The sequence below is a fragment of the Oncorhynchus gorbuscha genome, linkage group LG09, assembly GCF_021184085.1.
Source record: "Oncorhynchus gorbuscha isolate QuinsamMale2020 ecotype Even-year linkage group LG09, OgorEven_v1.0, whole genome shotgun sequence".
NCBI lineage: Eukaryota > Metazoa > Chordata > Actinopteri > Salmoniformes > Salmonidae > Oncorhynchus > Oncorhynchus gorbuscha.
The window spans coordinates 38,412,431-38,440,311 of NC_060181.1; the positions used below are offsets into that span (position 1 = coordinate 38,412,431).

Genomic DNA, 27,881 nt, shown 5'->3' on the forward strand with positions numbered 1-27,881 from the left:
ATAAGACAGACACCCCTGAAACGCACCATCGCTTCTCTGGTGCCTATCGTTCCCTGCGAAATGACGGTCAGAGCACCAGTTATCGAAACCTTTTTTATGTTGGCTGCGAAGTGATAGTCATGCTCAGTGCTGCACCAATGCTCACAGCAATATAATGTCTAGAGGGCTTTAAACTCACTACCATTTCATATATGTTTTCTCCTCTGTCCAGTACACTATCTTAAGCTCACGATTCAATTTTATATTATTTAAAGGGGGCAATCTGCTTTTGCTGATATCTTCAGAAAGTATTCATACACCCCCCCCCCCCGATCTTATTCCACATGTTGTGCTGTGGCCGGAATTCAAAATTATGATTATTTTTTGGTCATTTTTATTATTGAAAATGCCGACTTGATTGGACTCTCTGGCTAATTTCAATTGTTTGGACATGATTTTTAGAAAGAAACACACCTGTCTATATAAGGTCCCACAGTTGACAGTGTACAGTATGTCAGAGCAGAAACTACACCATGAAGTCCAAGGAACTGTCTGTAGATCGCTGAGAGAGAATTGTGATGAAGCGTTTACAGTGCCTTCGGACCGTTTTCAGACGCCGTCACCTTTTCCACATTTTGTTACCTTAGTCTTATTCTAGAATTGTTTCAATATTTTTGTTCTAAACCCAATACCCCATAATGACAAAGCAAAAACACATTTTTAAAAAATACATTTTTGGTAATTTATTAAAATAACAGATTCAGCACTCCATCGCTCTCCTTGGTCAAATAGCCCTTACACAGCCTGGAGGTGTGTTGGGTCATTGTCCTGTTGAAAAACAAGTGATAGTCCCACTAAGCGCAAACCCAGATGGGATGGCGTTTCACTGCAGAATGCTGTGGTAGCCATGCTGGTTAATTGTGCCTTGAATTCAAAATAAATCACAGACAGTGTCACCAGCAAATCACCCCCACACCATAACACCTCTTCCTCCATGCTTTATGGTGGGAAATACACATGCGGAGATCATCCGTTCACCCACACCTCATCTCAAAAAACACCAGTTGGAACCAAAAATGTCCAATTTAGACTACAGACCAAGGGACACATTTCCACCAGTCTAATGTCCATGTGTTTCTTGGCCCAAGTCTCTCTTCTTCTTATTGGTGTCCTTTAGTAGTGTCATCAAGGCAAAGGGTGGCTATTTGAAGACTGTGAAATCAGGCATTCATGGTCAAATTGCTGCAAAGAAGTTTTATCCAAATCGACTTACAGGAGCAAGTAAGGTTACGGTCCTTTTTAGCCCATTTATTTGGGCTCCAGTTCCGAGGCTGGTAACTAATGAACTTATTCTCTGCAGCAGAGATCTCTGGGTCTTCCATTCCTGTGGTGGTCCTCATGAGAGCCAGTTTCATCGTAGCCCTTGATGGTTTTTGCGACTGCACTTGAAAAAAAAGTTACAGTTCTTGACATGTTCTGTATTGACTGACCTTCATATCTTAAAGTAATGATGGACTGTTGTTTCTCTTTGCTTATTTGAGCTGTTCTTGCCATGATATGGATTTGGTATTTTACCAAATATCTTCTGTATACCACCCTTACCTTGTCACAACACAACTGATTGGATCCAACGCATTAAGAAGGAAAGACATGCCACAAATGAACTTTTAACAAGGCACACCTGTTAATTGAAATGCATTCTAGGTGACTACCGCATGAAGATGGTTGAGAGAATGCCAAGCATGTGCAAAACTGTCATCAAGACAAAAGGGTGGCTATTTGAAGACTCTAAAATATATTGATTTGTTTAACATTTTGTTTTTGGTAACTACATGATTCCATATGTGTTATTTCATAGTTTTGATGTCTTCACTATTATTCTACAATGTAGAAAATAGTGAAAGTAAAGAAAAACCCTTGAATAAGTAGGTGTTCACTACCGTTTGACCGGTAGTGTACGCTAAAAGTTTGGGGTCACTTAGAAATGTACTTGTTTTTGAAAGAAAAAGCCATATCTCAGACTGGCCAATAAAAAGATGGGCAAAAGAACACAGACACTGGACAGAGAATGGCCTCGAAGGCCATTATCCCGGAGTCGCCTCTTCACTGTTGACGTTGAAACTGGTGTTTTGCGGGTACTATTTATTAATGAAGCTGCCAGTTGAGGAATTGTGAGGCGTCTGTTTCTCAAACTAGACACCAATGTACTTGTCCTCTTGCTCAGTTGTGCACCGGGACCTCCCACTCCTCTTTCTATTCTGCTTAGAGCCAGTTTGTGCTGTTCTGTGAAGGGAGTACTACACAGCGTTGTACGAGATCTTCAGTTTTTTTGGCAATTTCTTACATGGAATAGCCTACATTTTTCAGAACAAGAATAGACTGATGTGTTTCAGAAGAAAGGTCTTTGTTTTTGGCCATTTTGAGCCTGTAATCAAACCCACAAATGCTGATGCTCCAGATACTCAACTAGTCTAAAGAAGGCCAGTTTTATTACTTTTTAATCAGAACAACAGTTTTCAGCTGTGCTAACATAATTACAAAAGGGTTTTCTAATGATCAATTAGCCTTTTAAAATCATAAACTTGGATTAGCTAACACAACGTGCCATTGGAACACAGAAGTGATGGATGCTGTAAATGAGCCTCTGTACGCCAATGTAGATATTCCATAACAAATCTGCCGTTCCCAGCTACAATAGTCATTTACAACAACAACAATGTCTACACTGTATTTCTGATCCATTTGAATGTTATTTTAATGGACAAAAAATGTGCTTTTCTTTCAAAAACAAGACCATTTCTAAATGACCCCAAACGGTGGGTGTATGTAAATGAGATATTTAAGTATTTCATTTTCAATACATATGCAAAAAGTTTAAAAAAAACAAACATTTTAATACATTTGGAATTCAGGCTGTAACAACAATGTGGAATAAGTCAATGGGTATGAATACTTTCTGAAGGCACAGTTTATCCATTTTTGTACTTTTAAATGGATGATACATACAGTGAGGGAAAAAGTTATTTGATCCCCTGCTGATTTTGTACGTTTTCCCACTGACAAAGAAATCCAGAAAAACGCATGTCAAAAATGTTATAAATTGATTTGCATTTGAATGAGGGAAATAAGTATTTGACCCCTCTGCAAAACATGACTTAGTACTTGGTGGCAAAACCCTTGTTGGCAATCAGAGGTCAGATGTTTCTTGTAGTTTGCCACTAGCTTTGCTCACATCCTAGGAGGGATTTTGTCCCACTCCTCTTTGCAGATCTTCTCCAAGTCATGAAGGTTTCGAGGCTGACATTTGGCAACTCAAACCTTCAGCTCCCTCCACAGATTTTCTATGGGATTAAGGTCTGGAGACTGGCTAGTACACTCCAGGACCTTTATTGTGCTTCTTCTTGAGCCATTCCTTTGTTGCCTTGGCTGTGTGTTTTGGGTCCTTGTCTTGCTGGAATACCCATCCATGACCCATTTTCAATGCCCTGTCTGAGGGAAAGAGGTTCTCACCCTAGATTTGACGGTACATGGCCCTGTCCATCGTCCCTTTGATGCGGTGAAGTTGTCCGGTCCCCTTAGCAGAAAAACAACCCCAAAGCATAATGTTTCCACCTCCATGTTTGACAGTGGGGATGGTGTTCTTGGGGTGATAGGCAGCATTCCTCCTCCTCCAAACACGGCGAGTTGAGTTGATGCCAAAGAGCTCAATTCTGGTCTCATCTGACCACAACACTTTCACCCAGTTGTCCTCTGAATCATTCAGATGTTCATTGGCAAACTTCAGACGGGCATGTATATGTGCTTTCTTGAGCAGGGGGACCTTGCGGGCGCTGCAGGATTTCAGTCCTTCACGGCGTAGTGTTACCAATTGTTTTCTTGGTGACTATGGTCCCAGCTGCCTTGAGATCATTGACAAGATCCTCCCGTGTAGTTCAGGGCTGATTCCTCACCGTACTCATGATCATTGCAACTCCACAAGGTGAGATCTTGCATGGAGCCCCAGGCCGAGGGAGATTGACAGTTCTTGTGTTTCTTCCATTTGCGAATAATCGCACCAACTGTTTTCACCTTCTCACCAAGCTGCTTGGCGATGGTCTTGTAGCCCATTTCATCCTTGTGCAGGTCTACAATCTTGTCCTTGACATCCTTGGAGAGCTCGTTGGTCTTGGCCATGGTGGAGAGTTTGGAATCTGATTGATTGATTGCTTCTGTGGACAGGTGTCTTTTATAAAGGTAACAAGCTGAGATTAGGAGCACTTCGTTTAAAAGTGTGCTCCTCATCTCAGCTCGTTACCTGTATAAAAGACACCTGGGAGCCAGAAATCTTTGATTGGGGGGGGGGGTCAAATAATGATTTCCCTCATTAAAATGCAAATCAATTTATAACATTTTTGACATAAGTTTTTCTGGATTTTCTGTTGTTGTTATACTGTCTCTCACTGTCTCTCTTTGTCAGTGGGCAAACGTACAAAATCAGCAGGGGATCAAGTACTTTTTTCCCTCACTGTATATCCATTTATTCTTGAAGAACATAACTTTATTAGGATCCACATTAGCTAATGCCATAATGTCAGCAAATCTTCCTGGGGTCCCAAAACAGAACTAAAAAGAGATTGCAAACAATTACCATTTACAAAAAAGACATAACAATCATTTAACAAGTAGACATTAGAGAATGAAAAAGCTGACAGTTAATGCATTTAACATTCAGTAGAATTTCGAGTAACACTATCTCCCCAGTCATATGGTCGATCCAGAACTTTTATTGTTTTCTTGAAGGTGGATTTACTTTGTGCCGAAGAAATGTGAGTTCAGTGATGGCTCTATATAAAACTATAGATGTGTCCTTGGCGGTATCAGATGCCTTTAATTTGCCTGTCTGGTTTGGTGGTTAGGCTTGTTGCTCGTACACTGAGAAATACTGTAGTTTCTCGAAAAAATATAACACTCCTAAAGAACACTGGATAGTAATGTTAAACGGGAAGCTATGAGAGATTCTGGTGCATTTTTGGTTGACGCTAATTCGTGTAGATCAATGAAGGGCTTGTCTGGCAGCCCTGTTTCGAGCGAGGTGGAGATTTTTAGTATTTTCTTTTTTATATACGTGCCTCATGAGATTAGTTCAACTGTCTTAACCGATCAGAACTTGAATTATAAGCTTGTTATATTCTCCTGTTTGTTAACAAAGTAATTGTAAACCCACCCTATCCCTGAGCTGTTTCCCAAAACAGTGGTGAGGTGCCACTTTATTTTTAGAACTGTTGAGTGCCCCTTTAAATCCACCGCCATGATGTTTTCTCCCCCATCCAGAACACTATATTTAGAGTACCATTACATTTATATTCTGTCCCCCAATTAACTTTCATTATTTATTCACCAAGCTATGTACAGAGTTTAGTTTCAAGCTGATTCTCCAGAGGCACAATGGTGCCGCACTCCATTCCCTCCACTTAAGTTTATGTCCCTCACAAGCCTCCTGGGTCATCAGCCCATTGCTCCATCCGACAGACCACAATAACCCTGTTTCCGTGGCGTCACTTCAATCCAGTCATGGTTAATTGGTGTTCTTCGAATGGTTGGTAACAGAGATTGGCGACTCGCTCCACGGAAGGAGCGCTATGCAACAGCGCCTCTGGTTCTCCAACATTCCGCTAGTCCTGTATGAGTTTTAGTATGTGTGAGGAAGGGGATATTCTTGCGCCTAAGAATAGATCTGTGAGACGGAAATGATTTTGATGCGAAGTGGAGGGTGTGTGCGCGATTGTGTGTGTGTGTGTGTTTATGTGTATGTGTGGCTCCAGGCATTCTGCAGATAATTCTGTGTTTAATCCAGCACTTTCCCCGCCAGCAATGATTCCCAACAGGCAGCTCCCACTCCAGAGTTGCGCTAGATCATAACCAGGAGAAGAGATGGAGAGGAAAAAATGACTCGCTTCTGTACGTTCTGGGTTGATTTTCCATTGTAGGTTTTTTTCTTCTAATCATCATCTCTGCAGAGGGAATCAAAGATGGGTTGACTAGGGAGTGTGTGTGGAGGGGGGGTTGCTGATTGATGTGTGTAGGTTTGTTTGTAGATTTGTGTGCGTGGGTGGGTGGATGATGTGTGTGCGTGTGTGTGTGTGTGTGTGTGTGTGTGTGTGTGTGTGTGTGTGTGTGTGTGTGTGTGTGTGTGTGTGTGTGTGTGTATATAGGGTGTGTGTTTTGTCTCATTCTATGTATGTGTTGTACTGAACAGAACGTTTCTACAGTTTTGTGGGAATGCCTATTTTATAATTTTAGATGTTTTTGTGGGAATGCCTTTGAATTTGTTTGTTCAACATCTTATCAACTTCTAGAGAATGTGAGGATGAGTTTGAACAAAAACAGCATGGATTGTTTACCCTGTACCTTTCCATCAGAGAGAGCATCAAGAGAGAGAGGGAGAGCTTTACCATTCCTTAAATATGTACCTACCAATTCAGTGCGTGGTGAAGAGCCACTCAACCCCTCTGTCCATTCTCATCTCTCATCTCTCTCTATCATCCATCTTTTCACCTGTCTTTCTCTCGCTCCTTTCATTCGCTCCCTTCACCGCCTCTCCCTGTCACCTTTCTCTGTTATCAGTCACTCTCACACTCGTCATTGTGCAGATCACCATATTGCTTCATATCTTGTCTTGCTCTCTCTCATTTTCTCCATCCGTCCATCCGTCGACCTCTTGAACACGCTCACTCACGTTCTCATCTTGAAGACTGGGGAAATTTAGGTATTGTCATGTCAGTCTATCCTCTCTCCATCTCCTCTCCATCTCTCATCCAGCCGACGGATCATATCTCGTTGTCAGGATCTTCACCCGGGATATCAGTTTAATTTGTCTTTCATCCCTCCCTCCATCTTCGTCTAGCCACTGCCTCTGCCCGACAAACGTCAGGGTGATATAATGGAGTCTCGTATCCACTTTCACATCACTCGATCCATATCGTCTATCTTTATTTGGTTAACTCACGGTACACATGTGATTGTGGGAGTGTACACGCACGAATGTACAGTAAACACATAAATATTCATACACACATTCCCTCTTACTCTTCCTCTTCTCCATTTCATTACCTTTCTTCCTCTGTTTTCCCCATCGCTCTGTCTCGCGGACACGTACGCCCACGCGGTCTCCCCCTCTCACACAGCAGCATCACTAACAGAATCCAGTTCATCATGGCTACGCTTCTCAAGGCCTCTTCCCTCAGCACACATGGAGACATCTTGCCACTACCTCTCACAGTCTTTACCATCTTAATAAACGAGTCCATCCAATGACTCCCATCTCTCTATTCTTCCCTCCCTGCCGTTGACCCGGCTGTCACTCCTTCATTCTATCACCCGTCCAAGACTCCATCCATCCATCCATCCGCTTGAGTTAGCCTGACGAGTAGAGACGGCGAGCCGAGCGTGGCTCACCTGCTCGGCCTGATTACACACGAAATCCTGAGTGGGCGGTTCGGCCCTGCGGTCTCAAAGCACTGACTGCTGGGTAATGGGCACCCATGTGGAGCCGCGCACCCAGGCGAATATCCATTAGAAGAATTGTCGGACCTTTTTGTATCTCTGTTTCATTGTCAATTCCTTTGAGGAGGAATGGGGTTATTGCTTATGTCTTTGTTTTAGGTACACAGACGCACATGCATTGTATCTCTCTTACATCTTTTTCTCTCTCTCTCTCTCTCTCTCTCTCTCTCTCTCTCTCTCTCTCTCTCTCTCTCTCTCTCTCTCTCTCTCTCTCTCTCTCTCTCTCTCTCTCTCTCTCTCTCTCTCTCTCTCTCGCCACTGATCTATATGTCATGACAGTTGTTACTGAGAGCAACAGCAGACTATACAGTCTCCCCCCCCCACGGACACAGTAACTAATAGGGAAGTCAAACCATGCCTCTATCCACAATTAATGACCTGTTGTCCCCATGACTGGGTGGCAGCACTGTAAAACCCCTATATTTGACTGTCATTTCTACCCTTTCCGTTGTGCCTGCCTTGTACCCTCGTTATTACGACCCATTTCCAGCTGTACTGGCGTCAGTGTTGTGATATGTGCCCTGGCTTCTGTCTGTCGTGGGGATGCCATCTGAACGGGCTGGCAGTCTGGTTGTCTCTCTCCCACTGGGTCGCCACTCGCCTGGCAGAGCGCGTCTCGCAGTTTGCTGTGTGTCACCCATAAAGAGGAGGCGGGAGAACGACCTTCAGGCCAGAGGGAATTTTAAATGGTGCGACGAGTGCAACAGGGATCTTTATCACTATGTTAATGCTATACTCAGTTAAAGCTATACAATATCGTACAAAATGCTTTAATTCAATTCGAGGCCCAATCTATTCAATCTCATTCAATATGACTAGGGAGTGTGATCAGGATCTGGTTAATACGAAGTGTGCTGTCCATAGTTAGAATAAGGTTATGGGGTACAATACTATACAATACTAGCTTTAATTCAATTCAAAGCTCATTCATATTCAATCAAATTCAATGTAGCCTGCAGTGCATGAATTCTATACAGTAGAATAACACGATTCCTGTGGCATAGAGCACGAGAAAAGGGCTCAACTCAAAATGGACTATTGTCAATGTTCACTGTTTAACAGGTGACACTTTTTTTTTAAATTAAAGAACTGTAGAACATCATCGAGATCAGCACAATAATACAGATCAGTGTCAAAATCATTTCCCCGGAGGGCCGAGCGTCTGCAGGTTTGTGCTGCTCCCCTGGACTTGATTGAGGAATTAAGGTCACTGATTACAAGGAACTCCCCTCACCTGGGGCCTAAATGAAAGGGGAAACCCCAAAACCAGCGGACACTCCTTGTAATGAGTTTGACACTCTACCCTGGGGCTGCATACTGAAGAAAACAGACCTTGTGCAGAAATTACGACATTTAAAAAGTCTTAACGTTATCACCAGTTCATTTTTTTTCTAGTTACATTGTTTTGGCAGCACAGTAAAAATGTCGTTTTCTCGCATTGGGGGTCCGACTGACTGATTTTTAGCATTGTCTGCATGGCCATATGAGGCGACACGTTACCCAATGGGCAAGTCAGTGGGTTACCACACATATTCAAACTGCCATGTGGGTCTATGGGTCTCTGTATCCTCCTCCCCTGGGTTTCCCTATGTCATACCCGTTGTTGTACAAGGAATTACACCTTTATTTAGCTGTGTGTTGCTGTATTCCGTGGAGTGCTTGTTTGTCCGGATCATGTCTTGGACCAAGAATATTCGCCTTCGGGTCATTGGCGTCCTGCCCTATGCACTTAACGGCACGGAGATGATTACTGTAGTGCCTGCTGGGATTCGCATCTGTGTGTGTGTGTGTGTGTGTGTGTGTGTGTGTGTGTGTGTGTGTGTGTGTGTGTGTGTGTGTGTGTGTGTGTGTGTGTGTGTGTGTGTGTGTGTGTGTGTGTGTGTGTGTGTGTGTGTGTGTGTGTGTGTGTGTGTGTGTGTGTGTGTGTGTGTGTGTGTGTGTGTGTGAGAGAGATATTGTTTGTTCTGGGGGAAAGCAGTTTCGAAGCAGAGTCCACAACGGTCAACCCTTGCGCTCTGTATATAGCTTGTGTGACATTTGGAACTCTCACAATTCTGTTTATTTAACACGGGTCCTCTGTGCATTGGGGTATGTTCACAACACACGCCTGAACTTGCGTTGTGTGCTCAGAGCGTCTTCAGTTTGTTCAGCGCATAAAGGCATTTCCATACGCAGTGTGTGAGCACGCTTTATTAACGCGCATATGCTCTCCATGCCGACGATAATAATTTGCGGTGTGTGTTCAGTGTTTGTGGCGTGTTGTGCACAATAAGCTCTTACGTTTATTCAACGGGACGCGCCGCCGCCGTGTGTGTTGGTTTGGATTTCCCATGTGTTCAGGCACTTTAGCCAAATGCAATGTGCCGCATATGATTATAGGCCCAGAATTCATAAAGCCCGTTTCAGTGTTTTCCCATTCTCTTGCGCGCTCTCTTTCTCCTTCTGTCCTCCCCCTCTCTCTGTGTCTCTCCCACTCCTCTTCATTCTTTCTCTCTCCTACTATGAATAATAGAACAACCTGCTGCTTGCCATGAAATAGCAAAAAGCCCAAGAGTGTTAATGCTTTTGGGAGCCTGGTTCAGTCAGTGTGTTGATGTGCCGTGTTCACTGGGAGGACTGAGGAGGCTGTGAGCTCCAGCTCGCTTTATTCTGTGTACGTGTCTGCTGCTGTATGTACAGTAAGCAACGTGCGCTGTCGTGTCTGTGTGCTGCCGAACAACCAACTTCATTTGTATATTGCGTGCGCCCCTGTGTGCGCGTTTTTGACAGTTGAACAGCACTATGTCTGTTTCTGCTCTGTGTTGAGGATTCAGGATGGACTAGTTTTCTTTTCATGCAGAGGCTGTGTGTGTCTACAGCGTGTAATAATTGTGTGTGCGCTCTGCTGTGTGAGAAATGACCAATGCAAACCCTTGCTGTGTGCATGGGATCTATTGTACATTCTGCATCCATGCCTACGACTGTCGGTGTGTGTCCGACGGTTCTGCATGCATCTCACACACCTTGCCATGTTAATCATAATCCATGTCAATATTCAGCGGGGGGGGTGTTGACTGACTGTCATGGGGGGTGTAATAAGTCCCCCCCCAGTGCCCCATGACAGTACCCCATCATCATCTGTGTGGAAGAAGACGGACATGACATTGGTGGAATATACACACACAGATCCACACACATTCCACACACGGCAGATGGGAAAGAGAGACATAGATCGGAGCAGAGTGAGAAAAAGAGGAGGATGGAGATGTCTGAAGCACCCGGACAGCAGAGAAGGCCAGATGGAGAGAGTAAGAGAAATGGAGAGAGATCGGTGGAGGACTACAGAGCGCTTGGTGTGACCTGAGGGGCCATTGGGGGCCGGTGTGGGCTGCTGCTCACATTTCCCCAGTTGGTGAGTTATCAACCCCCCCCCCCATCCCTCTCCCCCTCCTGACTACCAACACATTTCTCCTGATTCCCCCTCCCTCTCCACCCCCTCTGTGCTCCTGACTGAGTAGCCCTCTCTCCTGTAGTCACTTTCTAGCAGTGGAAACATGCTCCGTCTCTGGGGAGGCTTCCTACCCTCTGCCCAAGGGCTGTGGAGGAAGAAGGGGATGTGTATGTTTCAACTCTGAAGGGCTGTGGAGGAAGAAGGGGATGTGTATGTTTCAACTCTGAAGGGCTGTGGAGGAAGAAGGGGATGTGTATGGTTCAACTCTGAAGGGCTGTGGAGGAAGAAGGGGATGTGTATGGTTCAACTCTGAAGGGCTGTGGAGGAAGAAGGGGATGTGTATGGTTCAACTCTGAAGGGCTGTGGAGGAAGAAGGGGATGTGTATGGTTCAACTCTGAAGGGCTGTGGAGGAAGAAGGGGATGTGTATGGTTCAACTCTGAAGGGCTGTGGAGGAAGAAGGGGATGTGTATGGTTCAACTCTGAAGGGCTGTGGAGGAAGAAGGGGATGTGTATGGTTCAACTCTGAAGGGCTGTGGAGGAAGAAGGGGATGTGTATGGTTCAACTCTGAAGGGCTGTGGAGGAAGAAGGGGATGTGTATGGTTCAACTCTGAAGGGCTGTGGAGGAAGAAGGGGATGTGTATGGTTCAACTCTGAAGGGCTGTGGAGGAAGAAGGGGATGTGTATGGTTCAACTCTGAAGGGCTGTGGAGGAAGAAGGGGATGTGTATGGTTCAACTCTGAAGGGCTGTGGAGGAAGAAGGGGATGTGTATGGTTCAACTCTGAAGGGCTGTGGAGGAAGAAGGGGATGTGTATGGTTCAACTCTGAAGGGCTGTGGAGGAAGAAGGGGATGTGTATGGTTCAACTCTGAAGGGCTGTGGAGGAAGAAGGGGATGTGTATGGTTCAACTCTGAAGGGCATTTAAGGTATTTAATTGTTTTTGTGTCTATTCCATCGCCCCTCTGCTTTGTTGAGTAGCGGTGGAGATGGTGTGCTTGTGTGTGTAGCCGTATCTCTTACTGTGTGTGTGTGTGTGTGTTCCTTCTCGCCTCCGTCAAAGGGTTTCTGGTGTCCGCTCCTCTCCCTCTCCTCCCGCCATTGGCTGCCCCTGAAAGGCTCCAGTCTCCTCCTAGGCCTTAGCGTTAGCGTTAGCTTAGCTAGGCTGCCTGAGCACGGAGGCTACCGCTAACATGGCCTTGAATATAAATCACTGTTTCATGTCGGATGCCTTAACATCACATTCCTTCTAAGCCCAGTTGTCATACGACCGCTTGACACTTCCTCCCATTCTTCCAACCAGGCAAAAACACTTGTTTTATTTGGCACATTAGTCACATGGTAGAAAATCAATAGTGTTTTTATTATGTAGAGAGGACCATTGTATTCAAGAAGACCTCGGTTGTGTTTGTTGTAAGGGTGTTGGAGCCCATTGTATTACCATTGAGCTGGGAAGAGAGCGATGGTGAGAGGAATGTGCAGGATTCTTTCATGACTTTTGGCCCCAATTATGCTAAGGCACAGAAATTGCATACAGAGATGATTCTATAAAGACTGTATGACTCATTATACAGTACTTGTGCCAGATTTTATTTCACAAACTGTAAAAGAGGGCTACGAAGAGCCTGTGATGGTTTACGTGGGTTAAAACCCATTCAAACTTAGCAGTTATGCACTATATAAGCAAGGCACGCAATGCAAATGCCATCTGGTGCATTCCAAATTCATTCCTATTTAAGTGCAGTGCACTTAAGTATTGTGTCATTTTTGGTAATATCTCCATGTTTTTTTGTGTTTTTTTTGTTTGTTTTTTTTGCACTGTCAGAATGCAAGCTACAGTAATGTGTTTGTTACACACAACCAGTCAAACTATTTAGGTCAACGGTATTAGTGTATAGTAGGGAACGTGAGGTTTCCCTGCGCCAGTGTGTTTTTGTTGTTGTTGTAAATGTATGATATTCACTGGAAGTGTGCTGTGTATGGTCCTGTATGGGTCTTCTGTTGCCGTCTTGATGTTTAGGGCTGCAGCCCAGTGGCTGGCATTGCACGCTTGTTACCAACGTGCTACGTAGCCCCGAGGCTGTGTATCTGAGCGTATGTTTGCGTGGGTGTGTGCACCTGTGTAGGTGTTTGTGTGTCGTCTCCCCGGCATTAGCACTCCGCTTGCCTCCGGTATCCACAGGTAACCGGGTTTGACATGCTTCAAAATCCTCGCTTTGTAATGCCAGGGTTGCGCTAACCTGCCAAGATGTCAGGGAGATAGTTTTGCGCCCCCTTATGCATAACCCCCCCCCCCCTCCCAAATGACAAGACCCATTTAAAATGCGTTGTGTGTTTTCCCATGTGCATAGACAGGAGAGGATTGCAATTTCTAGATTTTTAGCACACAAGGCTTGGCAGTTGAGGCAGGCTGTACATTAAAGGTGTATTTCCAGTGAATTGCACCTACTGAATTGCACCTACACACACAGGATGTTTTACTTCTCCTCTTTGGACCCCCCCCCTGCTGTTTTGAGCAACATCTTTGTCTTTGCAGTCTTGAATGCTTTTATCTTCCTACTTTAGTGACCCGAGAAGGTGCCGGTGTATAAAGCTACTTTAATTAGGCGCGGTGACACTGGAGAGCACAGTTTATTGTGTTAATGACCCTGTTGATTTAAGGTGTGTGTGTGTGTGTGTGTGTGTGTGTGTGTGTGTGTGTGTGTGTGTGTGTGTGTGTGTGTGTGTGTGTGTGTGCGTGTGCACCATATGCATAGGTGTGTGTGGCAGACCTGGGAAGAAAATAGTTGTATTTCGTATTTTATTTGAAAGAAAACGGGGGAAAAAAAGGATCATACTCGAGGTAGTGAATATAGTTTATATAGAGTTTACACTAAAAGACGTACATTTTCTTTGATATTCAAATACAGGTCTCAGAAAACCAAATAATATTTGAAGGTATTTGAATATATGCAAGTTATTTGGAAACAAAATACGTTTATTTGATGGCTGACAAATATTTTAGGAAGAACCAAACACTACAGTAGTTACATAAATTAGTGTAAATATATGACCAATAGCACTTGGTTTGGAGGGCTCTCAGATATGAATCTTAATTGCCTATAGCCTAGAATTAAATGCATGAGGAACATGGAATCACCTCAACGTTAGAGTGAACCACTGTTGCAGCTTCCAAATAACTAACAAATATATTTTCCGAATGAGTGAGACACAATACACTGACACAGTCATGACATCAAATCCCGGGGATCTTGTGTGCTCTACCAACTGAGCTACAGAAGACACGTGACATCAAATTCTTATGTGTAATTTTGCGATTATTAATATAGCAACATTGTTGTTACATAGGACTTTGGAAATTGCTTTTATAATTGTTGAATAAGGAAGTGGAATAAGGAAGTCACTTCCTCTTGTGTACAGTACTTATAAAAACTCTCAGGTCATTAAGCAATTAAAATGCATTTACCAAAGTGTTATATATTATTTTATTACACAGGCACAAGAACAGTTTAATGTTAAATGTTACTGAGAATGCTATTAAATACAAAATACTGCTTTTAAGTGTCTAAAGGAAACTAAATATCCCAAAACAGTGTTCTTTACCACAGCCAAGGTTGGAGGAAAATCATGTTAGTTGTGGTTTGAGTAAGCTATCCCTTTAAAGATGGTATAGTGTATGTTTGAAATACTTTCCCTACCACGGACAGACGTTTGCAGTTGTTTTTCCTAAGCATCCAACTTGCTGTTTGCAAATGGCTTTGGAATTTCTCTGCAGTATTTTCAGATATCATTAAATTAATTGCTGCTTTCAACATCTTCAGTGGCGTACAGTCGTTGAGCATCACACCTTTTTAGTGTATCTGTAAAAAAATATATAATTGGTTATTTCGTTTCAGGTTGATTATGTAAACCGGGGACAATGAACATTCAGAAGAATGGATATTTACAGAATGTTCAGATAGAAATGTGTAGTGGAGATCAGAAATGACTGTCAGATTGGAATAGTATAGGAGATATAGCGTTTGCTATTCATTATATTTCTACCTTCAACATAGAGTTCCAGATTACAGCTCTGCCATTCGTTGAAAGCAGAAAATCTAATGGTTTCTGAAAAGTAGTCACTTCCTGAGATCTGTATTCAAATTGTTTTAAAGGAGTATTAATTTTGGGGGGAATGTATTGAAATAGTTGCTGTCACCTCCAAAGTAAATATTTGCCCCCCCCCCCCCAATATACACTGCTCAAAAAAATAAAGGGAACACTTAAACAACACAATGTAACTCCAAGTCAATCACACTTCTGTGAAATCAAACTGTCCACTTAGGAAGCAACACTGATTGACAATAAATTTCACATGCTGTTGTGTAAATGGAATAGACAACAGGTGGAAATTATAGGCAATTAGCAAGACACCCCCAATAAAGGAGTGGTTCTGCAGGTGGTGACTACAGACCACTTCTCAGTTCCTATGCTTCCTGGCTGATGTTTTGGTCACTTTTGAATGCTGGCGGTGCTTTCACTCTAGTGGTAGCATGAGACGGAGTCTACAACCCACACAAGTGGCTCAGGTAGTGCAGCTCATCCAGGATGGCACATCAATGCGAGCTGTGGCAAGAAGGTTTGCATTTGCCAGAGAACACCAAGATTGGCAAATTCGCCACTGGCGCCCTGTGCTCTTCACAGATGAAAGCAGGTTCACACTGAACACATGTGAAAGACATGACAGTCTGGAGAGGCCGTGGAGAACGTTCTGCTGCCTGCAACATCTTCCAGCATGACCGGTTTGGCGGTGGGTCAGTCATGGTGTGGGGTGGCATTTCTTTGGGGGGCCGCACAGCCCTCCATGTGCTCGCCAGAGGTAGTCTGACTGCCATTCGGTACCGAGATGAGATCCTCAGACCCCTTGTGAGACCATATGCTGGTGTGGTTGGCCCTGGGTTCCTCCTAATGCAAGACAATGCTAGACCTCATGTGGCTGGAGTGTGTCAGCAGTTCCTGCAAGAGGAAGGCATTGATGCTATGGACTGGCCCGCCCGTTCCCCAGACCTGAATCCAATTTAGCACATCTGGGACATCAGGTCTCGCTCCATCCACCAATGCCACGTTGCACCACAGACTGTCCAGGAGTTGGCGGATGCTTTAGTCCAGGTCTGGGAGGAGATCCCTCAGGAGACCATCCGCCACCTCATCAGGAGCATGCCCAGGCGTTGTAGGGAGGTCATAGAGGCACGTGGAGGCCACACACACTACTGAGCCACATTTTGACTTGTTTTAAGGACATTACATCAAAGTTGGATCAGCCTGTAGTGTGGTTTTCCACTTTAATTTTGAGTGTGACTCCAAATCCAGACCTCCATGGGTTGATAAATTTGATTTCCATTGATATGTATTTAATAAAAATATTTCATTCAGATGTAGGATGTGTTATTTTAGTGTTCCCTTTATTTTTTGAGCAGTGTAGTTACTTTCCATAAAGCATAGTTAAAGCTATAGTTATCCCAGATCTGGTGTGTGGCCTGCAAGTGCTCTGTGACAGATACCATGTGCTTAAATGCATAATTAGGTGCGACAATGATTGCATGTGGCCTGACATTTTTTGTTGATTAACAGAATTGTGTGTGTGTGTGTGTGTGTATACTCCTGGTTGTGTGTGATAGCGAGAGCAGCCTCTAAGTATCTGTCAGAGCCCATAGACGTCCACGTGTTACTTCCACTAGTGTAACTATCTCTGACTCCGACTAGAGTATTTCAAACGGCTTCCATTTTACCACGCCAGTAGTGTTCGCGTGTTTCTGTCTGGGGCTCATCTTCCTTCACGCTAGCCTAGCCACCACAGTAATTAGGCCGTATCATTAGTAACCATTAGCATCAAGCACTGCTCATAAACCAAGCGTCAGCGCTCCGATTAACAAGAGCTGTGACCTTTGACCCCAAGACTCTGATGATGACGAACGTTGTACATACAGTAGTAGATTTTTAAATGGCCCAATGATTCCATCGTTTACTGCTCTCCGGAGAGAGTTCTGACAGAACTAGTGTTTCTGAATGAATTGGATGGCTTCCTCAAACGCTCATCCTTCGTATCCATTGCTCTTAGTCAGACTGAGAGTGCCAAGCGGTATGAGGAGCGCTGTGAAATGTCCAACGGCAGTGTTAGCTAGTCTGCAGATGTGTTCCAGAATCCATCAATCAAATGTATTTTAGAAAGCCGTTTTTACATCAGCAATTGTCACAAACAGAGATACCCAGCCTCAAACCTGAAAGAGCAAGCAATGTAGAGGCAGCAGCAGCAGAGTGGCTAGGAAAAACTGTCTAGATGGAAGAAACCTATTTTATTTATTTCACCTTTTATTTAACCAGGTAGGCCAGTTGAGAACAAGTTCTCATTTACATCTGCAACCTGGCCAAGATAAAGCAAAGCAGTGCTACAAAAACAACAGCACAGAGTTACACATAAACAAACGTACAGTCAGTAACACAATAGAAAAAAATCTATGTACAGTGTGTGCAGATGTAGGTGGAGGTAAGGCAATAAATAGAGGCAGAATAATTACAATGTAGCATTAACACTGGAGTGATAGGTGTGCAGATGATGAAGTGCAAGTAGAGATACTGGGGTGCAAAAGAGCAAGAAGATAAATAACAATATGGGGATGAGGTAGTTTGGGTGTGCTGTTTACAGATTGGCTGTGTACAGGTACAGTGATCGGTAAGATGCTTAGAGAGGAGAACCAGGCTCTGAGGGCTGGACAGTCCTCTTCTGCCTGTACCGACCATGTATTTCACTTTTAAAAAATAAAATGTTTTACCTTTTTATTTTGTCCGGCGGGTCAATTAACAAATGATCATTTACGCTGATGGCAGTGCGTGAACAAAGTACACGTTCTTCTCGAGAATCCTCGTCTTAATGCAGTTTGATCGGGGCTAATGGGTGGCTACTGTTTACTCTCTGAGGCACTCAGTGTTTCTACCGAGTCTTTCTCCTCCACTGCTTAGTTTGCAGCCCAACATAATGCCTGCTGCGGTGCCCACTTAATGAAGTTAATGCTTCTGGCTGCCGCCTGGGCTTGTGTACAGTAACATTATATTATGAGTGTGTATGTGTCTATATAGAGGTGTGTGTGTGTGTGTTTTTATCTGTTTGTGTAGAAATAACGGCGTTACTCCTACCCTGACGCCTGTCCCATTCATTAACACTACTCCTGAACATCAGTGTTGAGTTACGTTAAGCCACCAGAAACCCGAGCAGAGATGATCTGCGGTATATAAAGAGAGAAACCCATTCAGCAAATGCAATGGAGTCTACGCTATTAGTTACTGCCTGTTTAGGTATGGCTTCTGATTCATTAGTATGCAGTCGTTGTCATACGCGTATAATTACCACAAAGAGAGGGGAAAAAACACATATTCTTCACACAGGTGAATAGGTGTGGCTTTCACCGAATGTGTTGTGATAAAAACAAAATGCTTGTATGAAATGATGCACAGTATGAAAAGACTTGGATGAAATTATTTGGACGAGTTCCTTCTATTCAGTAGAACCTTCCACAACATACGCCGTGGCAAAATAGTGTAATATATTTTCCAGTATTGTTTTGATGCTGTAAACCGCCATTCAGATTGCTGCATGCTTTCTGGTAATTAACAATAACCTAGTAAGTCCTCCTTACCCCAGCCTTCACCATAGACAATGTGGTGACCCATTAAGATACAGTATAAAGGTAGATTAAAAAATAAAAAAATAAAATGGATTGGCATTGACAGTTCTATATACATTCGATACACTATATTCTATAATTCAGTGATAACTCACTTCCTCTGTGTATAACAGTCATTGTTGTCATAACAATGGTGGTGTTGTACAGGTACTGTACATCAGCTCAAAGCCATATAGACCTGCACAGATCCTGTATCTGTGTCCCATGTGTAGGCTATGACTGTTGGTCTTTTCCCGCCTACATGATAACAGCTTCTCACCTGCTACCATAACAACAGACTCACAATATGAGTACTTCCACCAGACATGGAACTTTAAAAAAAAAAATAAGAAGAAGAATTTTGTTAGTTTCGCAGAAGTCATGAATACAGTTATTTCTCGTGTTCTCTCTCCTGTTCCTTACGCTTCTCTCTCTCAATTCAATTCATCGGACTTTATTGGCATGGGAAATATATGTTAACATTGCCAAAGCAAGTGAAGTCGATAATATACAAAAGTGAAAAACAATAAAAATGAACAGTAAACATTACATCTACTGAAGTTCCAAAAGAATAAAGACATTACAAATGTCATATTATGTGTGTGTATATATACATAGTGTTGTAACAATCTGCAAATGGTTAAGTACAAAAGGGAAAATAAATAAACATAAATATGGGTTGTATTGACAATGGTGTTTGTACTTCACTGGTTGCCTTTTTCTTGCGGCAACGGGTCACAAATCTTGCTGCTGTGATTGCACACTGTGGTATTTCACCCAGTAGATATGGGAGTTTATTAAAATCGGCTTTGATTTCAAATTCTTTGTGGATCTGTGTAATCTGAGGGAAATGTGTCTCTGATATGGTCATACACTTGGCAGGAGGTTAGGAAGTGCAGCTCGGTTTCCACCTCATTTTGTGGGCAGTGTGCACATAGCTTGTCTTCTCTTGAGCACCAGGTCTGCCTACGGTGGCCTTTCTCAATAGCAAGGCAATGCTCACTGAGTCTGTACATAGTCAAAACTTTCCTTAAGGTTGGGTCAGTCACAGTGGTCAGATATTCTCTGTTTAGGGCTAAATAGCATTTGCTCAGCTTTTTATTAATTACTTGACACATTGGAAAGAATTATCTTTTTGTTTTCTCATGATTTGGTTGGGTAGAATGCCCTTCTTGCCTTGTCTCTCAGATCATTCACAGCTTTGTGGAAGTTACCTGTGGCGCTGATGTTTAGACCAAGGTATGTATAGTTTTTTTGTGTGCTGACCCAAACCGCTCTAGGGCAACGGTGTCTAGATGGAATTTGTATTTGTGGTCCTGGCGACTGGACCTTTTTGGAACACCATTATTTTGGTCTTACTGAGATTACTGTTAGGGCCCGGGTCTGGAAGAATCTGTGCAGAAGATCTAGGTGCTGCTGTAGGCCTTCCTTGGTTGGTGACAGAAGCACCAGATCATCAGCAAACAGTAGACATTTGACTTCAGATTCTATTAGGGTGAGGCCAGGTTCTGCAGACTGTTCTAGTGCTCTCGCTAATTCGTTGATATATTTGTTGAAGAGGGTGGGGCTTAAGCTGCATCCTTGTCTCACCCCACGGCCCTGTGTGAAGAAATGTGTGTTTAGCTTATTTTAACCTCACACTTGTTGTTAGTGTACATGGATTTTATAATGTTGTATGTTTTTCCCCCAACACCACTTTACATCAATTTGTATAGCAGACCCTCATGCAAAATTGAGTCGTAGGCTTTTTTGAAATCAACAAAGCATGAGAAGACTTTGCCTTTGTTTTGGTTTGTTTGTCAATTAGGGTGTGCAGGGTGAATACGTGGTCTGTCATACGATAATTTGGTAAAAAAGCCAATTTGACATTTGCTCAGTACATTTTCTTCACTGAGGGAATGTACGTGTCTGCTGTTAATGATAATACAGAGGATTTTCCCAAGGTTGCTGTTGACGCATATCCCACGGTAGTTATTGGTGTCAAATTTGTCTCCACTTTTGTGGATTAGGGTGACCAGTCCTTGGTTCCATATATTGGGGAAGATGCCAGAGCTAAAAATGATATTAAAGAGTTTTAATATAGCCAATTGGAATTTGTTGTCTGTATATTTTATAATTTAATTGAGGTTACCATCAACACCACAGGCGTTTTTTCGGTTGGAGGGTTTTTATTTTGTCCTGTAGTTCATTCAAGGTAATTGGAGAGTCCATTGGGTTCTGGTAGTCTTTAATAGTTGATTCTAAGATTTGTATTTGATCATGTATATGTTTTTGCTGTTTGTTCTTTGTTATAGAGCCAAAAAGATTGGCGAAGTGGTTTACCCATACATCTCCATTTTGGATAGATAATTCTTCATTTTTGTTTGTTTAGTGTTTTCCAATTTCCCTAGATGTGTTTAGTCTATGGATTCTTCAATTATAATGAGCTGATTTGACGTTCCTTGGTGTGTTTCTGTATTTTAGTTATTATCAATTTCTTTTAGGTTTTTGAATTCTTCATCAAACCATTTGTCATTGTCGCTCATTTTCTTTAGTTTTCTGTTTGTAATGTTTTAGATTTGATAAGAAAGCTGAGAGGTCAAATACAGTGTTAAGATTTTCTACTGCCAAGTTTACACCTTCACTATTACAGTGGAACGTTTTGTCCAGGAAGTTGTCTAAAGGGATTGAATGTTTTTTTGGGGTAGGTTTCCACACCACATTCCTTCCATCTATAGCATTTCTTAATATTACTCTGTTCCTTTGGCTATGATGCCTCATGATTGAGTATTGCTCTGTTCAAGTAGACTGTGGTTTTGCTGTGATCTTATAGGGGTGTTAGTGGGCTGACTGAGGAAGCTCTGAGAGACTTTGGGTTGAGGTCAGTGATAAAATAGTCTACAGTACTACTGATGAGATGAGCTATAGGTGTACCTACAATAGGAGTTCCCTCAAAGCCTACCATTGGCTATGTACATACTCAGCGTGTGACAGAGCTGCAGGAGTTGTGACCCGTTTTTGTTATGTTGTCATAGTTGTGCCTAAGGGGGCATATGGGGGAGGGGAATGCTGTAACCTCCAGGCAGGTGTTTGTCCCCCTGTGTGCTGAGGGTGTCAGGTTCTTGTCCGGTTCTGGCATTTAGGTCGCCACAGACTAATACATGTCCCTGGGCCTGGAAATTATTGATTTCCCCCTCCAGGATGGAGAAGCTCCATTAAACACACTCCAGCCGTGGCCTCGCAGGACCTGCCCTTTAGTTCCGCCGTGGCTAGCCATCCCAGAGACCTTTACCGTCGTTAGCGTAGCAAAACTTTGTGGCTTGCTACACTATTAGTGGTTAGCGGCTAACAGCTAACAGACCGTCTCAGACCGATGCACTCAAGGGAGCTCATTTTTCTCTCTCTCTCCATAAGACCATTTTTCCCTTTTCTTTCTCTTGCTCTTTCTGATCTCTCTCTTTCTCTCGCTTTCATTCTTTCAATCCCTCTCTCCCCTCCAAACCACAGTCCGGGAAAAGCAAATTCGATGCTAAAAGACACAAATGGGGGTTAAGTGCACTCTGGGCTTCTTCCTTGTAGTCAGCACATTCTGATCTGTCCATTCTCTGAAAAACTCTGTTGTGGTTTGTTGGAGAAGGGGGGGGGGACTTACAACAAGAGTTTTTATAATACTGGAACAGAGAGGAGATGGATGAGTGTGTAGGGTAGAGAGGAAGGGATGGGGGGGACGGAGGGAGGCATTTTTGGAGGATGATGAAGCGCCTGGTTCCCGACAGTCAGACTAAGAAAAATCAGATGTTAGTCCTGCAGGGGGTGTGTGTGTGTGTGTGGGGGGGGTCTGTCCAATGATAACATCTCCAGCTGCAACAAATCAGTCACACATAAACAAGCTGCAATTGTATTTTGTGGGAAAAAAGCGGTGGCCATTATTTTTACTGTTAGCGGAAATACCTGCATACCTGAGGTGTCTACACACAATCCATGGCATGTTGTTAAACCCCCCCCTAAAACAGTTCCTAAACACAGAGAGGCTCTCAAAGTATAAAGTAAAGGGGAAAAGGCTTGTAATCAGGAGGGTTTCAGCCTATTAAACTGTTTTTAGCCCACATATGTTCCCTGTGTCATTGTATCTGGCAATGTGTATATCAGGGACTCACACTGCATATAACAGCAGGGAGAGGAGGAGACTTTGGAAGTGTGTGTGTCAACCATCTTTGTGTGTTTCTGCTATCCTTGTGTCTGATTGTGTGTGAGGGGAAGGTCACTCAGTGAGGGACAGATGACCGATAGTGACCCAAGGACAGCCGGGGAGGAGGGGGGGGGTGTTCGTGGTGGAGCCCTTGGGCTGAGAGAAGGGTAAGACTGTCTGCCCAGGGCCAGCAGTGGCTGGATGAGAGTGTGGGCTGTGATTCGCTGTGGCACTGGATGGCAGGAAGCATGCTGCTCCCCGCGGACGGGGTGTGGATGGCTGGAGGGAGCTGAAGGGAATAGTGTCAGTCAGTGGGGCACACACGCGCATAGATATATCCATATAGATAGGTGTGTGATATATATATCTATGAATGACACAGGGGACAGTAGCATGTACTGACACATACAGACAGATATAGCTGCACAATCTGACAAACACACACGCATGCAGTGTCACTGACTGACCTCAGCTTAATCTCCAGATAGTTATTCAAATGCACCGGGACTAACTGGGGCGAGATCTCAGTAGATTAGCTGTGGCTCTGCTTGATGCTACTTGGCACCAGCAGCAGTGGCCACTAAGACACGCTAGTATAAATGCCTGTTGGTCTGGAGACACCCAGCTCAGTGGAGCTTGAACCTTCTGCTTCATGCCCTTCTGAGCCCCCCACACACACACACACTGCTCTCTTGACCCGGCAAGAGCCCTCCGTGGCTCCGCAAACACCCAGGCCTCATTACGTATGCGGAAGGTTACCAGGTAATAAGCGCCATGGCGGCAGCCACGGCCCCGAAGCCCAGCCCTGGTCTACTTGACCCAGATGAGTGGCAGTCGCTCGGTACGTGACCTGCTTTAAGGCAAAGATCAGGGGACGTGGGCTACGCTGGAGCCGAAATGAAGCCTCTGAAGTGGGTGTTGCTGTCTCGCGCCTCTTTGACCTAGTTTAATCCCTGGGAATGGAATGGTTGGAGGCGTTTGCAACAATGATAAACTCATTTCGGCATCATTTTCGTAGAGAAACACAATTTTCTGGTCCAGTCATGCTATTTGAGGAGGTGAACTAGGAGAGTGTTTTTAATCCACTAAGTGGCAGACCGATGGAGGGAAACCGAAACACGGGGAGAATTGACCGGCCTGTAAAAAAAGAGGGAATCGTTGGCATTTGATAGTTTTGGATAAAAGCTACACTTTTAAACCCTAAGAGAGAGCGACACGAACGTACACATGCAGAAAAGGGGGATACCTAGTCAGTTGTACAACGGAATGCATTCAACCTAAATGTGTCTTGTGTATTTAACCCAACACCTCTGGATCAGAGAGGTGCGGGGGGGCTGCCTTAATCGACATCCACGTCTTCGGCGCCCGGGGAACAGCGGGTTAACTGCCTTGCTCAGGGGCAGAACGATAGCTCTTTATCTTGTCAGCTCGGGACCTTTCGGTTACTGGCCCAACGCTCCTACCCTCCAGGCTACCTTTGTTTGTGAGTGTTCCCATGAGGCGTCACGGTCCAATGACTTTTGGATCAACTGTCATCCCTGGCGGTGCTAAAGGTCTCCGTGAGTGTGTGTTGCGTTGTACAGTTCACTGGTGAGCAATGGGGTAAGATAAGATGTATGCTTGTGGGATGCTAACGAACCCATCAGTGAAGCACTCCTGCAAGACTGTCCTCCAATCAAAGATGGTCCTGCAAAGTGGATTGTGTGTGTGTGTGTGTGTAAGGAGGGAGGGAGGGCTTGGCTCGATGGTGCAGGCGGGAAGCCGGGAACACACTAGGTCACTAAGATGGTTGGGGAGAGAGGAAGAGGGAGGGACGGAGAGTTGGATGAAGAAAGGGAGGGGTAAAGAAAACACTTAGAGGAGGGGGAGGTTGCTGTCAGTGGTAATCCTCTTTTGGCCTCTAAGCACAAGGCAGTAAGGAGCCGAATAATGTTTCCCCCTGTCGACAGATTTTCAACTTCATATCTCCATTATCGTTATCTTTGTGAAGCTTTTAGTCTTCTCTCTCTCCCTCTCCCCCTCTCCATTCTTTGTCCTTTCCTTCACTCATTCGCTCCCCGTCTAGCTTCAGCACTTACTGTACACATTTTTAATGGTTAGTTATTAAACTAAAGGGTAATTATGTAGTATTTGAATGTATCCATTTTTGAATGTATCAGTTTTCAGTCAGCTAGAGGAGGCACAATGGTCCTAAAAGGGCTCTGTCTGTCTGCCTGTGTGTGTGTGTATTGTACCTCTGTGTCTGACTAAGAGAGAACATTTCAGAGCTTACTTGCCAGTTAAGGGAAAGTGAGCAATGGAGCGAGAGAGAGAGAGAGATTGAGACCGAGCGATAGAGAGAGATCCAGTTCCAGTTGGGAGTTTTGCGGAGGAGTGTAGCAGCAGAATGCCAATGGCGATGAAGGCCCGGCCGACTGTGAGTGGTTGTTTCACTAGTTGTTCCTCCCTGTCACTTAAACCGTATCCCATGGAGACGGAGGACCTTTAAAGTCTGCCTCTTGGCCCCACTGCAGGGCCTTCACACCCCTATCACTCTCTTCTGCCTTCCCTCCTAGCACCATCCTTCCCTCTCTTCCCTTCCATCTCTCTATCCCTCCATCCTCCCACATCTATTTATATATGAGACACATTAATATGTGACTGTGTAGCATGTGATGGAGGTTCGGGATAGTCTCATTCTTTCAATCTGGGCTGACAGGATAGCATCACACACTTAATGCCTCCCCCTTTTGATTCAGTTGGTAAAAGCTAGCTATTCTGTGTGTGGTAAGTGACTCAACTGGGGGATATATGCTGTAGAATATGTTAGGATGACTGGCTAGGTGTGTATGTATGTATGTGTGTGTGTTTGCGAGTGCTAAGAGGTTTGTCTATTCTCACCACATCTGTTATGTGAGCTAATAAGTCTTCATTGAGATCCTCTCCACTCCACCACACCCCATTCTTGTATCCAGCCTGAAAAAAAAATCTGTTCTCATTCCTTTCTCTTTCTCCCCCCTCTCTTCTTACCCCACCCTGTCTTGGCCCTTGTTCTCTGCCAAGCCAAACCCGTGAGCATCGGGGTGGGTGCGTATCTTTACCCTCCTTTTTCCAGCCATTCCAATCCTCTGTTTCTCTACGTCCTTCCCTCAGCCCACCCCATCCTTCAAACAGGGTTATATTCATTAGGCACTGAACATAAGAAACAGGGATGGGACTATCTGCACTTGAGCAATGACAACAGCTTGTTTTTTAGTTTTTCGTCAATGGTTTTAAGGCGTTCTACTGCTGTTTGCCCTGATGAATACAACCCAGTTAATTTCCTCCATGTTAGAAGCCTTATTTTTGATGCAGTAACTAACATGACTCATTATTTATTGAAAATACAGTTTATCAGTGGAGAACATCAATGGTAAACGCTGCGAATGTAAACCTTGATATCCAGCACATCAGATAAACGGCTAGGATACCCACAGAGGGATGCCAATGGGGGGGGGGGGGCTTCTGTCTGTATAGATTTCTGTGTGTCCACGTATCCAGCTGTGAGAATGAGAGAACAATTTAGGACCGAGACAGCCCTGGCCACCACTCCATCTTTCTCTCTCCCTCCCTCCATTTAATGTTTTCGTGATAATGATTGGAGCTGGCCGGTCTCTTTTCAGTTGTGACTGGCGTTGTTTGTATGAGGGTGCATCTCTGGATGTGTCCCCGGTCGTAGATTCAGCAGACTCCTCTATACACACACACACACACACACACACACACACACACACACACACACACACACACACACACACACACACACACACACACACACACACACACACACACACACACACACACACACACACACACACACACACACACACACACCTAACAGATGTGTGGGACTGCACCACTCCCAGTGGAATCACCCATATTTGGAATCTTTGATATGGATGCAAGCCTAGCCGGAGGGAGAATCGACAAAGTAATGTATGTTCTCACTCACTATCAGCAGTGAGACTTTAGCTTGGTAACTGCACACCATGTGGCCGCAAAGAGAAAGTTCACCATTATTATCCTCAATGGGATCTTGTCGCCCCCAGTGGCCATCTGTGGAAACTGCAAGCTGGTTAAAACCAACATAATGAGAGGCTTTTACATTCAATTTAGACGCCTCACTCAGCCTCAGTGCCCTCTGGAAATCACAAACACAGACATAATTGAGCAAGGAGGCGGAGGTCTACTTGGAACATCGTCGGATGATAAGATGTCTGGCAAGGATTAAATGCCTAACAGAGCTGATTTCCTGGGGTGTATTCAGTGATGAGAACGTTCTGGATGTTGCAGATAGAAATAGAATGACCAATCATATCTGTTCTCTGCGATACATATCTATCCGAATGTTCTAGAACATCCTCCTGAACAGGCCCCTGTTCTGCAGTTCAGCTGTTTTTATTTAGAACTTCTGATTTGGATTCTGATTCTAATACATTTTCCCAGCCCTTATCCCCAATTCAAATGACACATTCATTTGAATTGGACTAAGACCTCCGCGTCGTCTTCTCTTTCAGAGCAGCGTAAGATTACAGCAGGGCTGTCGACGGCTGGCATCATCGGAGGCATCATTGGTGTGGTCCTCTTCTTGCTGGCGATTGTCGGCGCTGTCATCATTCTGGTCCGCAAACGCAAGCAGAACGCAGTGAATGGGGAGTGAGTATTCCGCTCCCAGCAATTGTTTCTTTCAATATATGACTTAACAAATACCCATCTTTCCTCCAATCAATTAAGTGTTATTCAGTCCCAAATGAATCTGTTAGGTATGGACAAAGTGAGTAGCACTAACCTCTTCTCCTGCCCTCTCTTCTCTCATCCAATCAGTGGTCCTCCCAAGCACAAGCCCCCTCCCCCTGTGAAGGCCGGCAGCTCCACTGAAATGGTGAGGGGTCCACGTCCCTGTCATTCAGGGCTCATTATTAGTGAAGGCCATAAACAAAGATTACGTATGTAACCACTGTTATGTGAGCTATTGGATCAGTCCAATATGGTATTCTTCTGCTATGCAGGATACATTGAGTAAGAATTTCAGATTAGTCCCGGATACCG

General features: G+C 44.2%; 1 protein-coding gene across 1 annotated transcript in view; it reads left to right on the forward strand.

The window, feature by feature from the left end:
- Positions 1–27,881, forward strand: part of LOC124043550 (poliovirus receptor-like) — an 80,992-nt gene that overhangs the window by 44,444 nt on the left and 8,667 nt on the right. The window contains exons 7-8 of the mRNA XM_046362246.1: positions 27,350–27,488; positions 27,657–27,714. Coding sequence (XP_046218202.1) covers positions 27,350–27,488; positions 27,657–27,714 — 197 coding nt within the window. The remainder of the gene's footprint in view (positions 1–27,349; positions 27,489–27,656; positions 27,715–27,881) is intronic.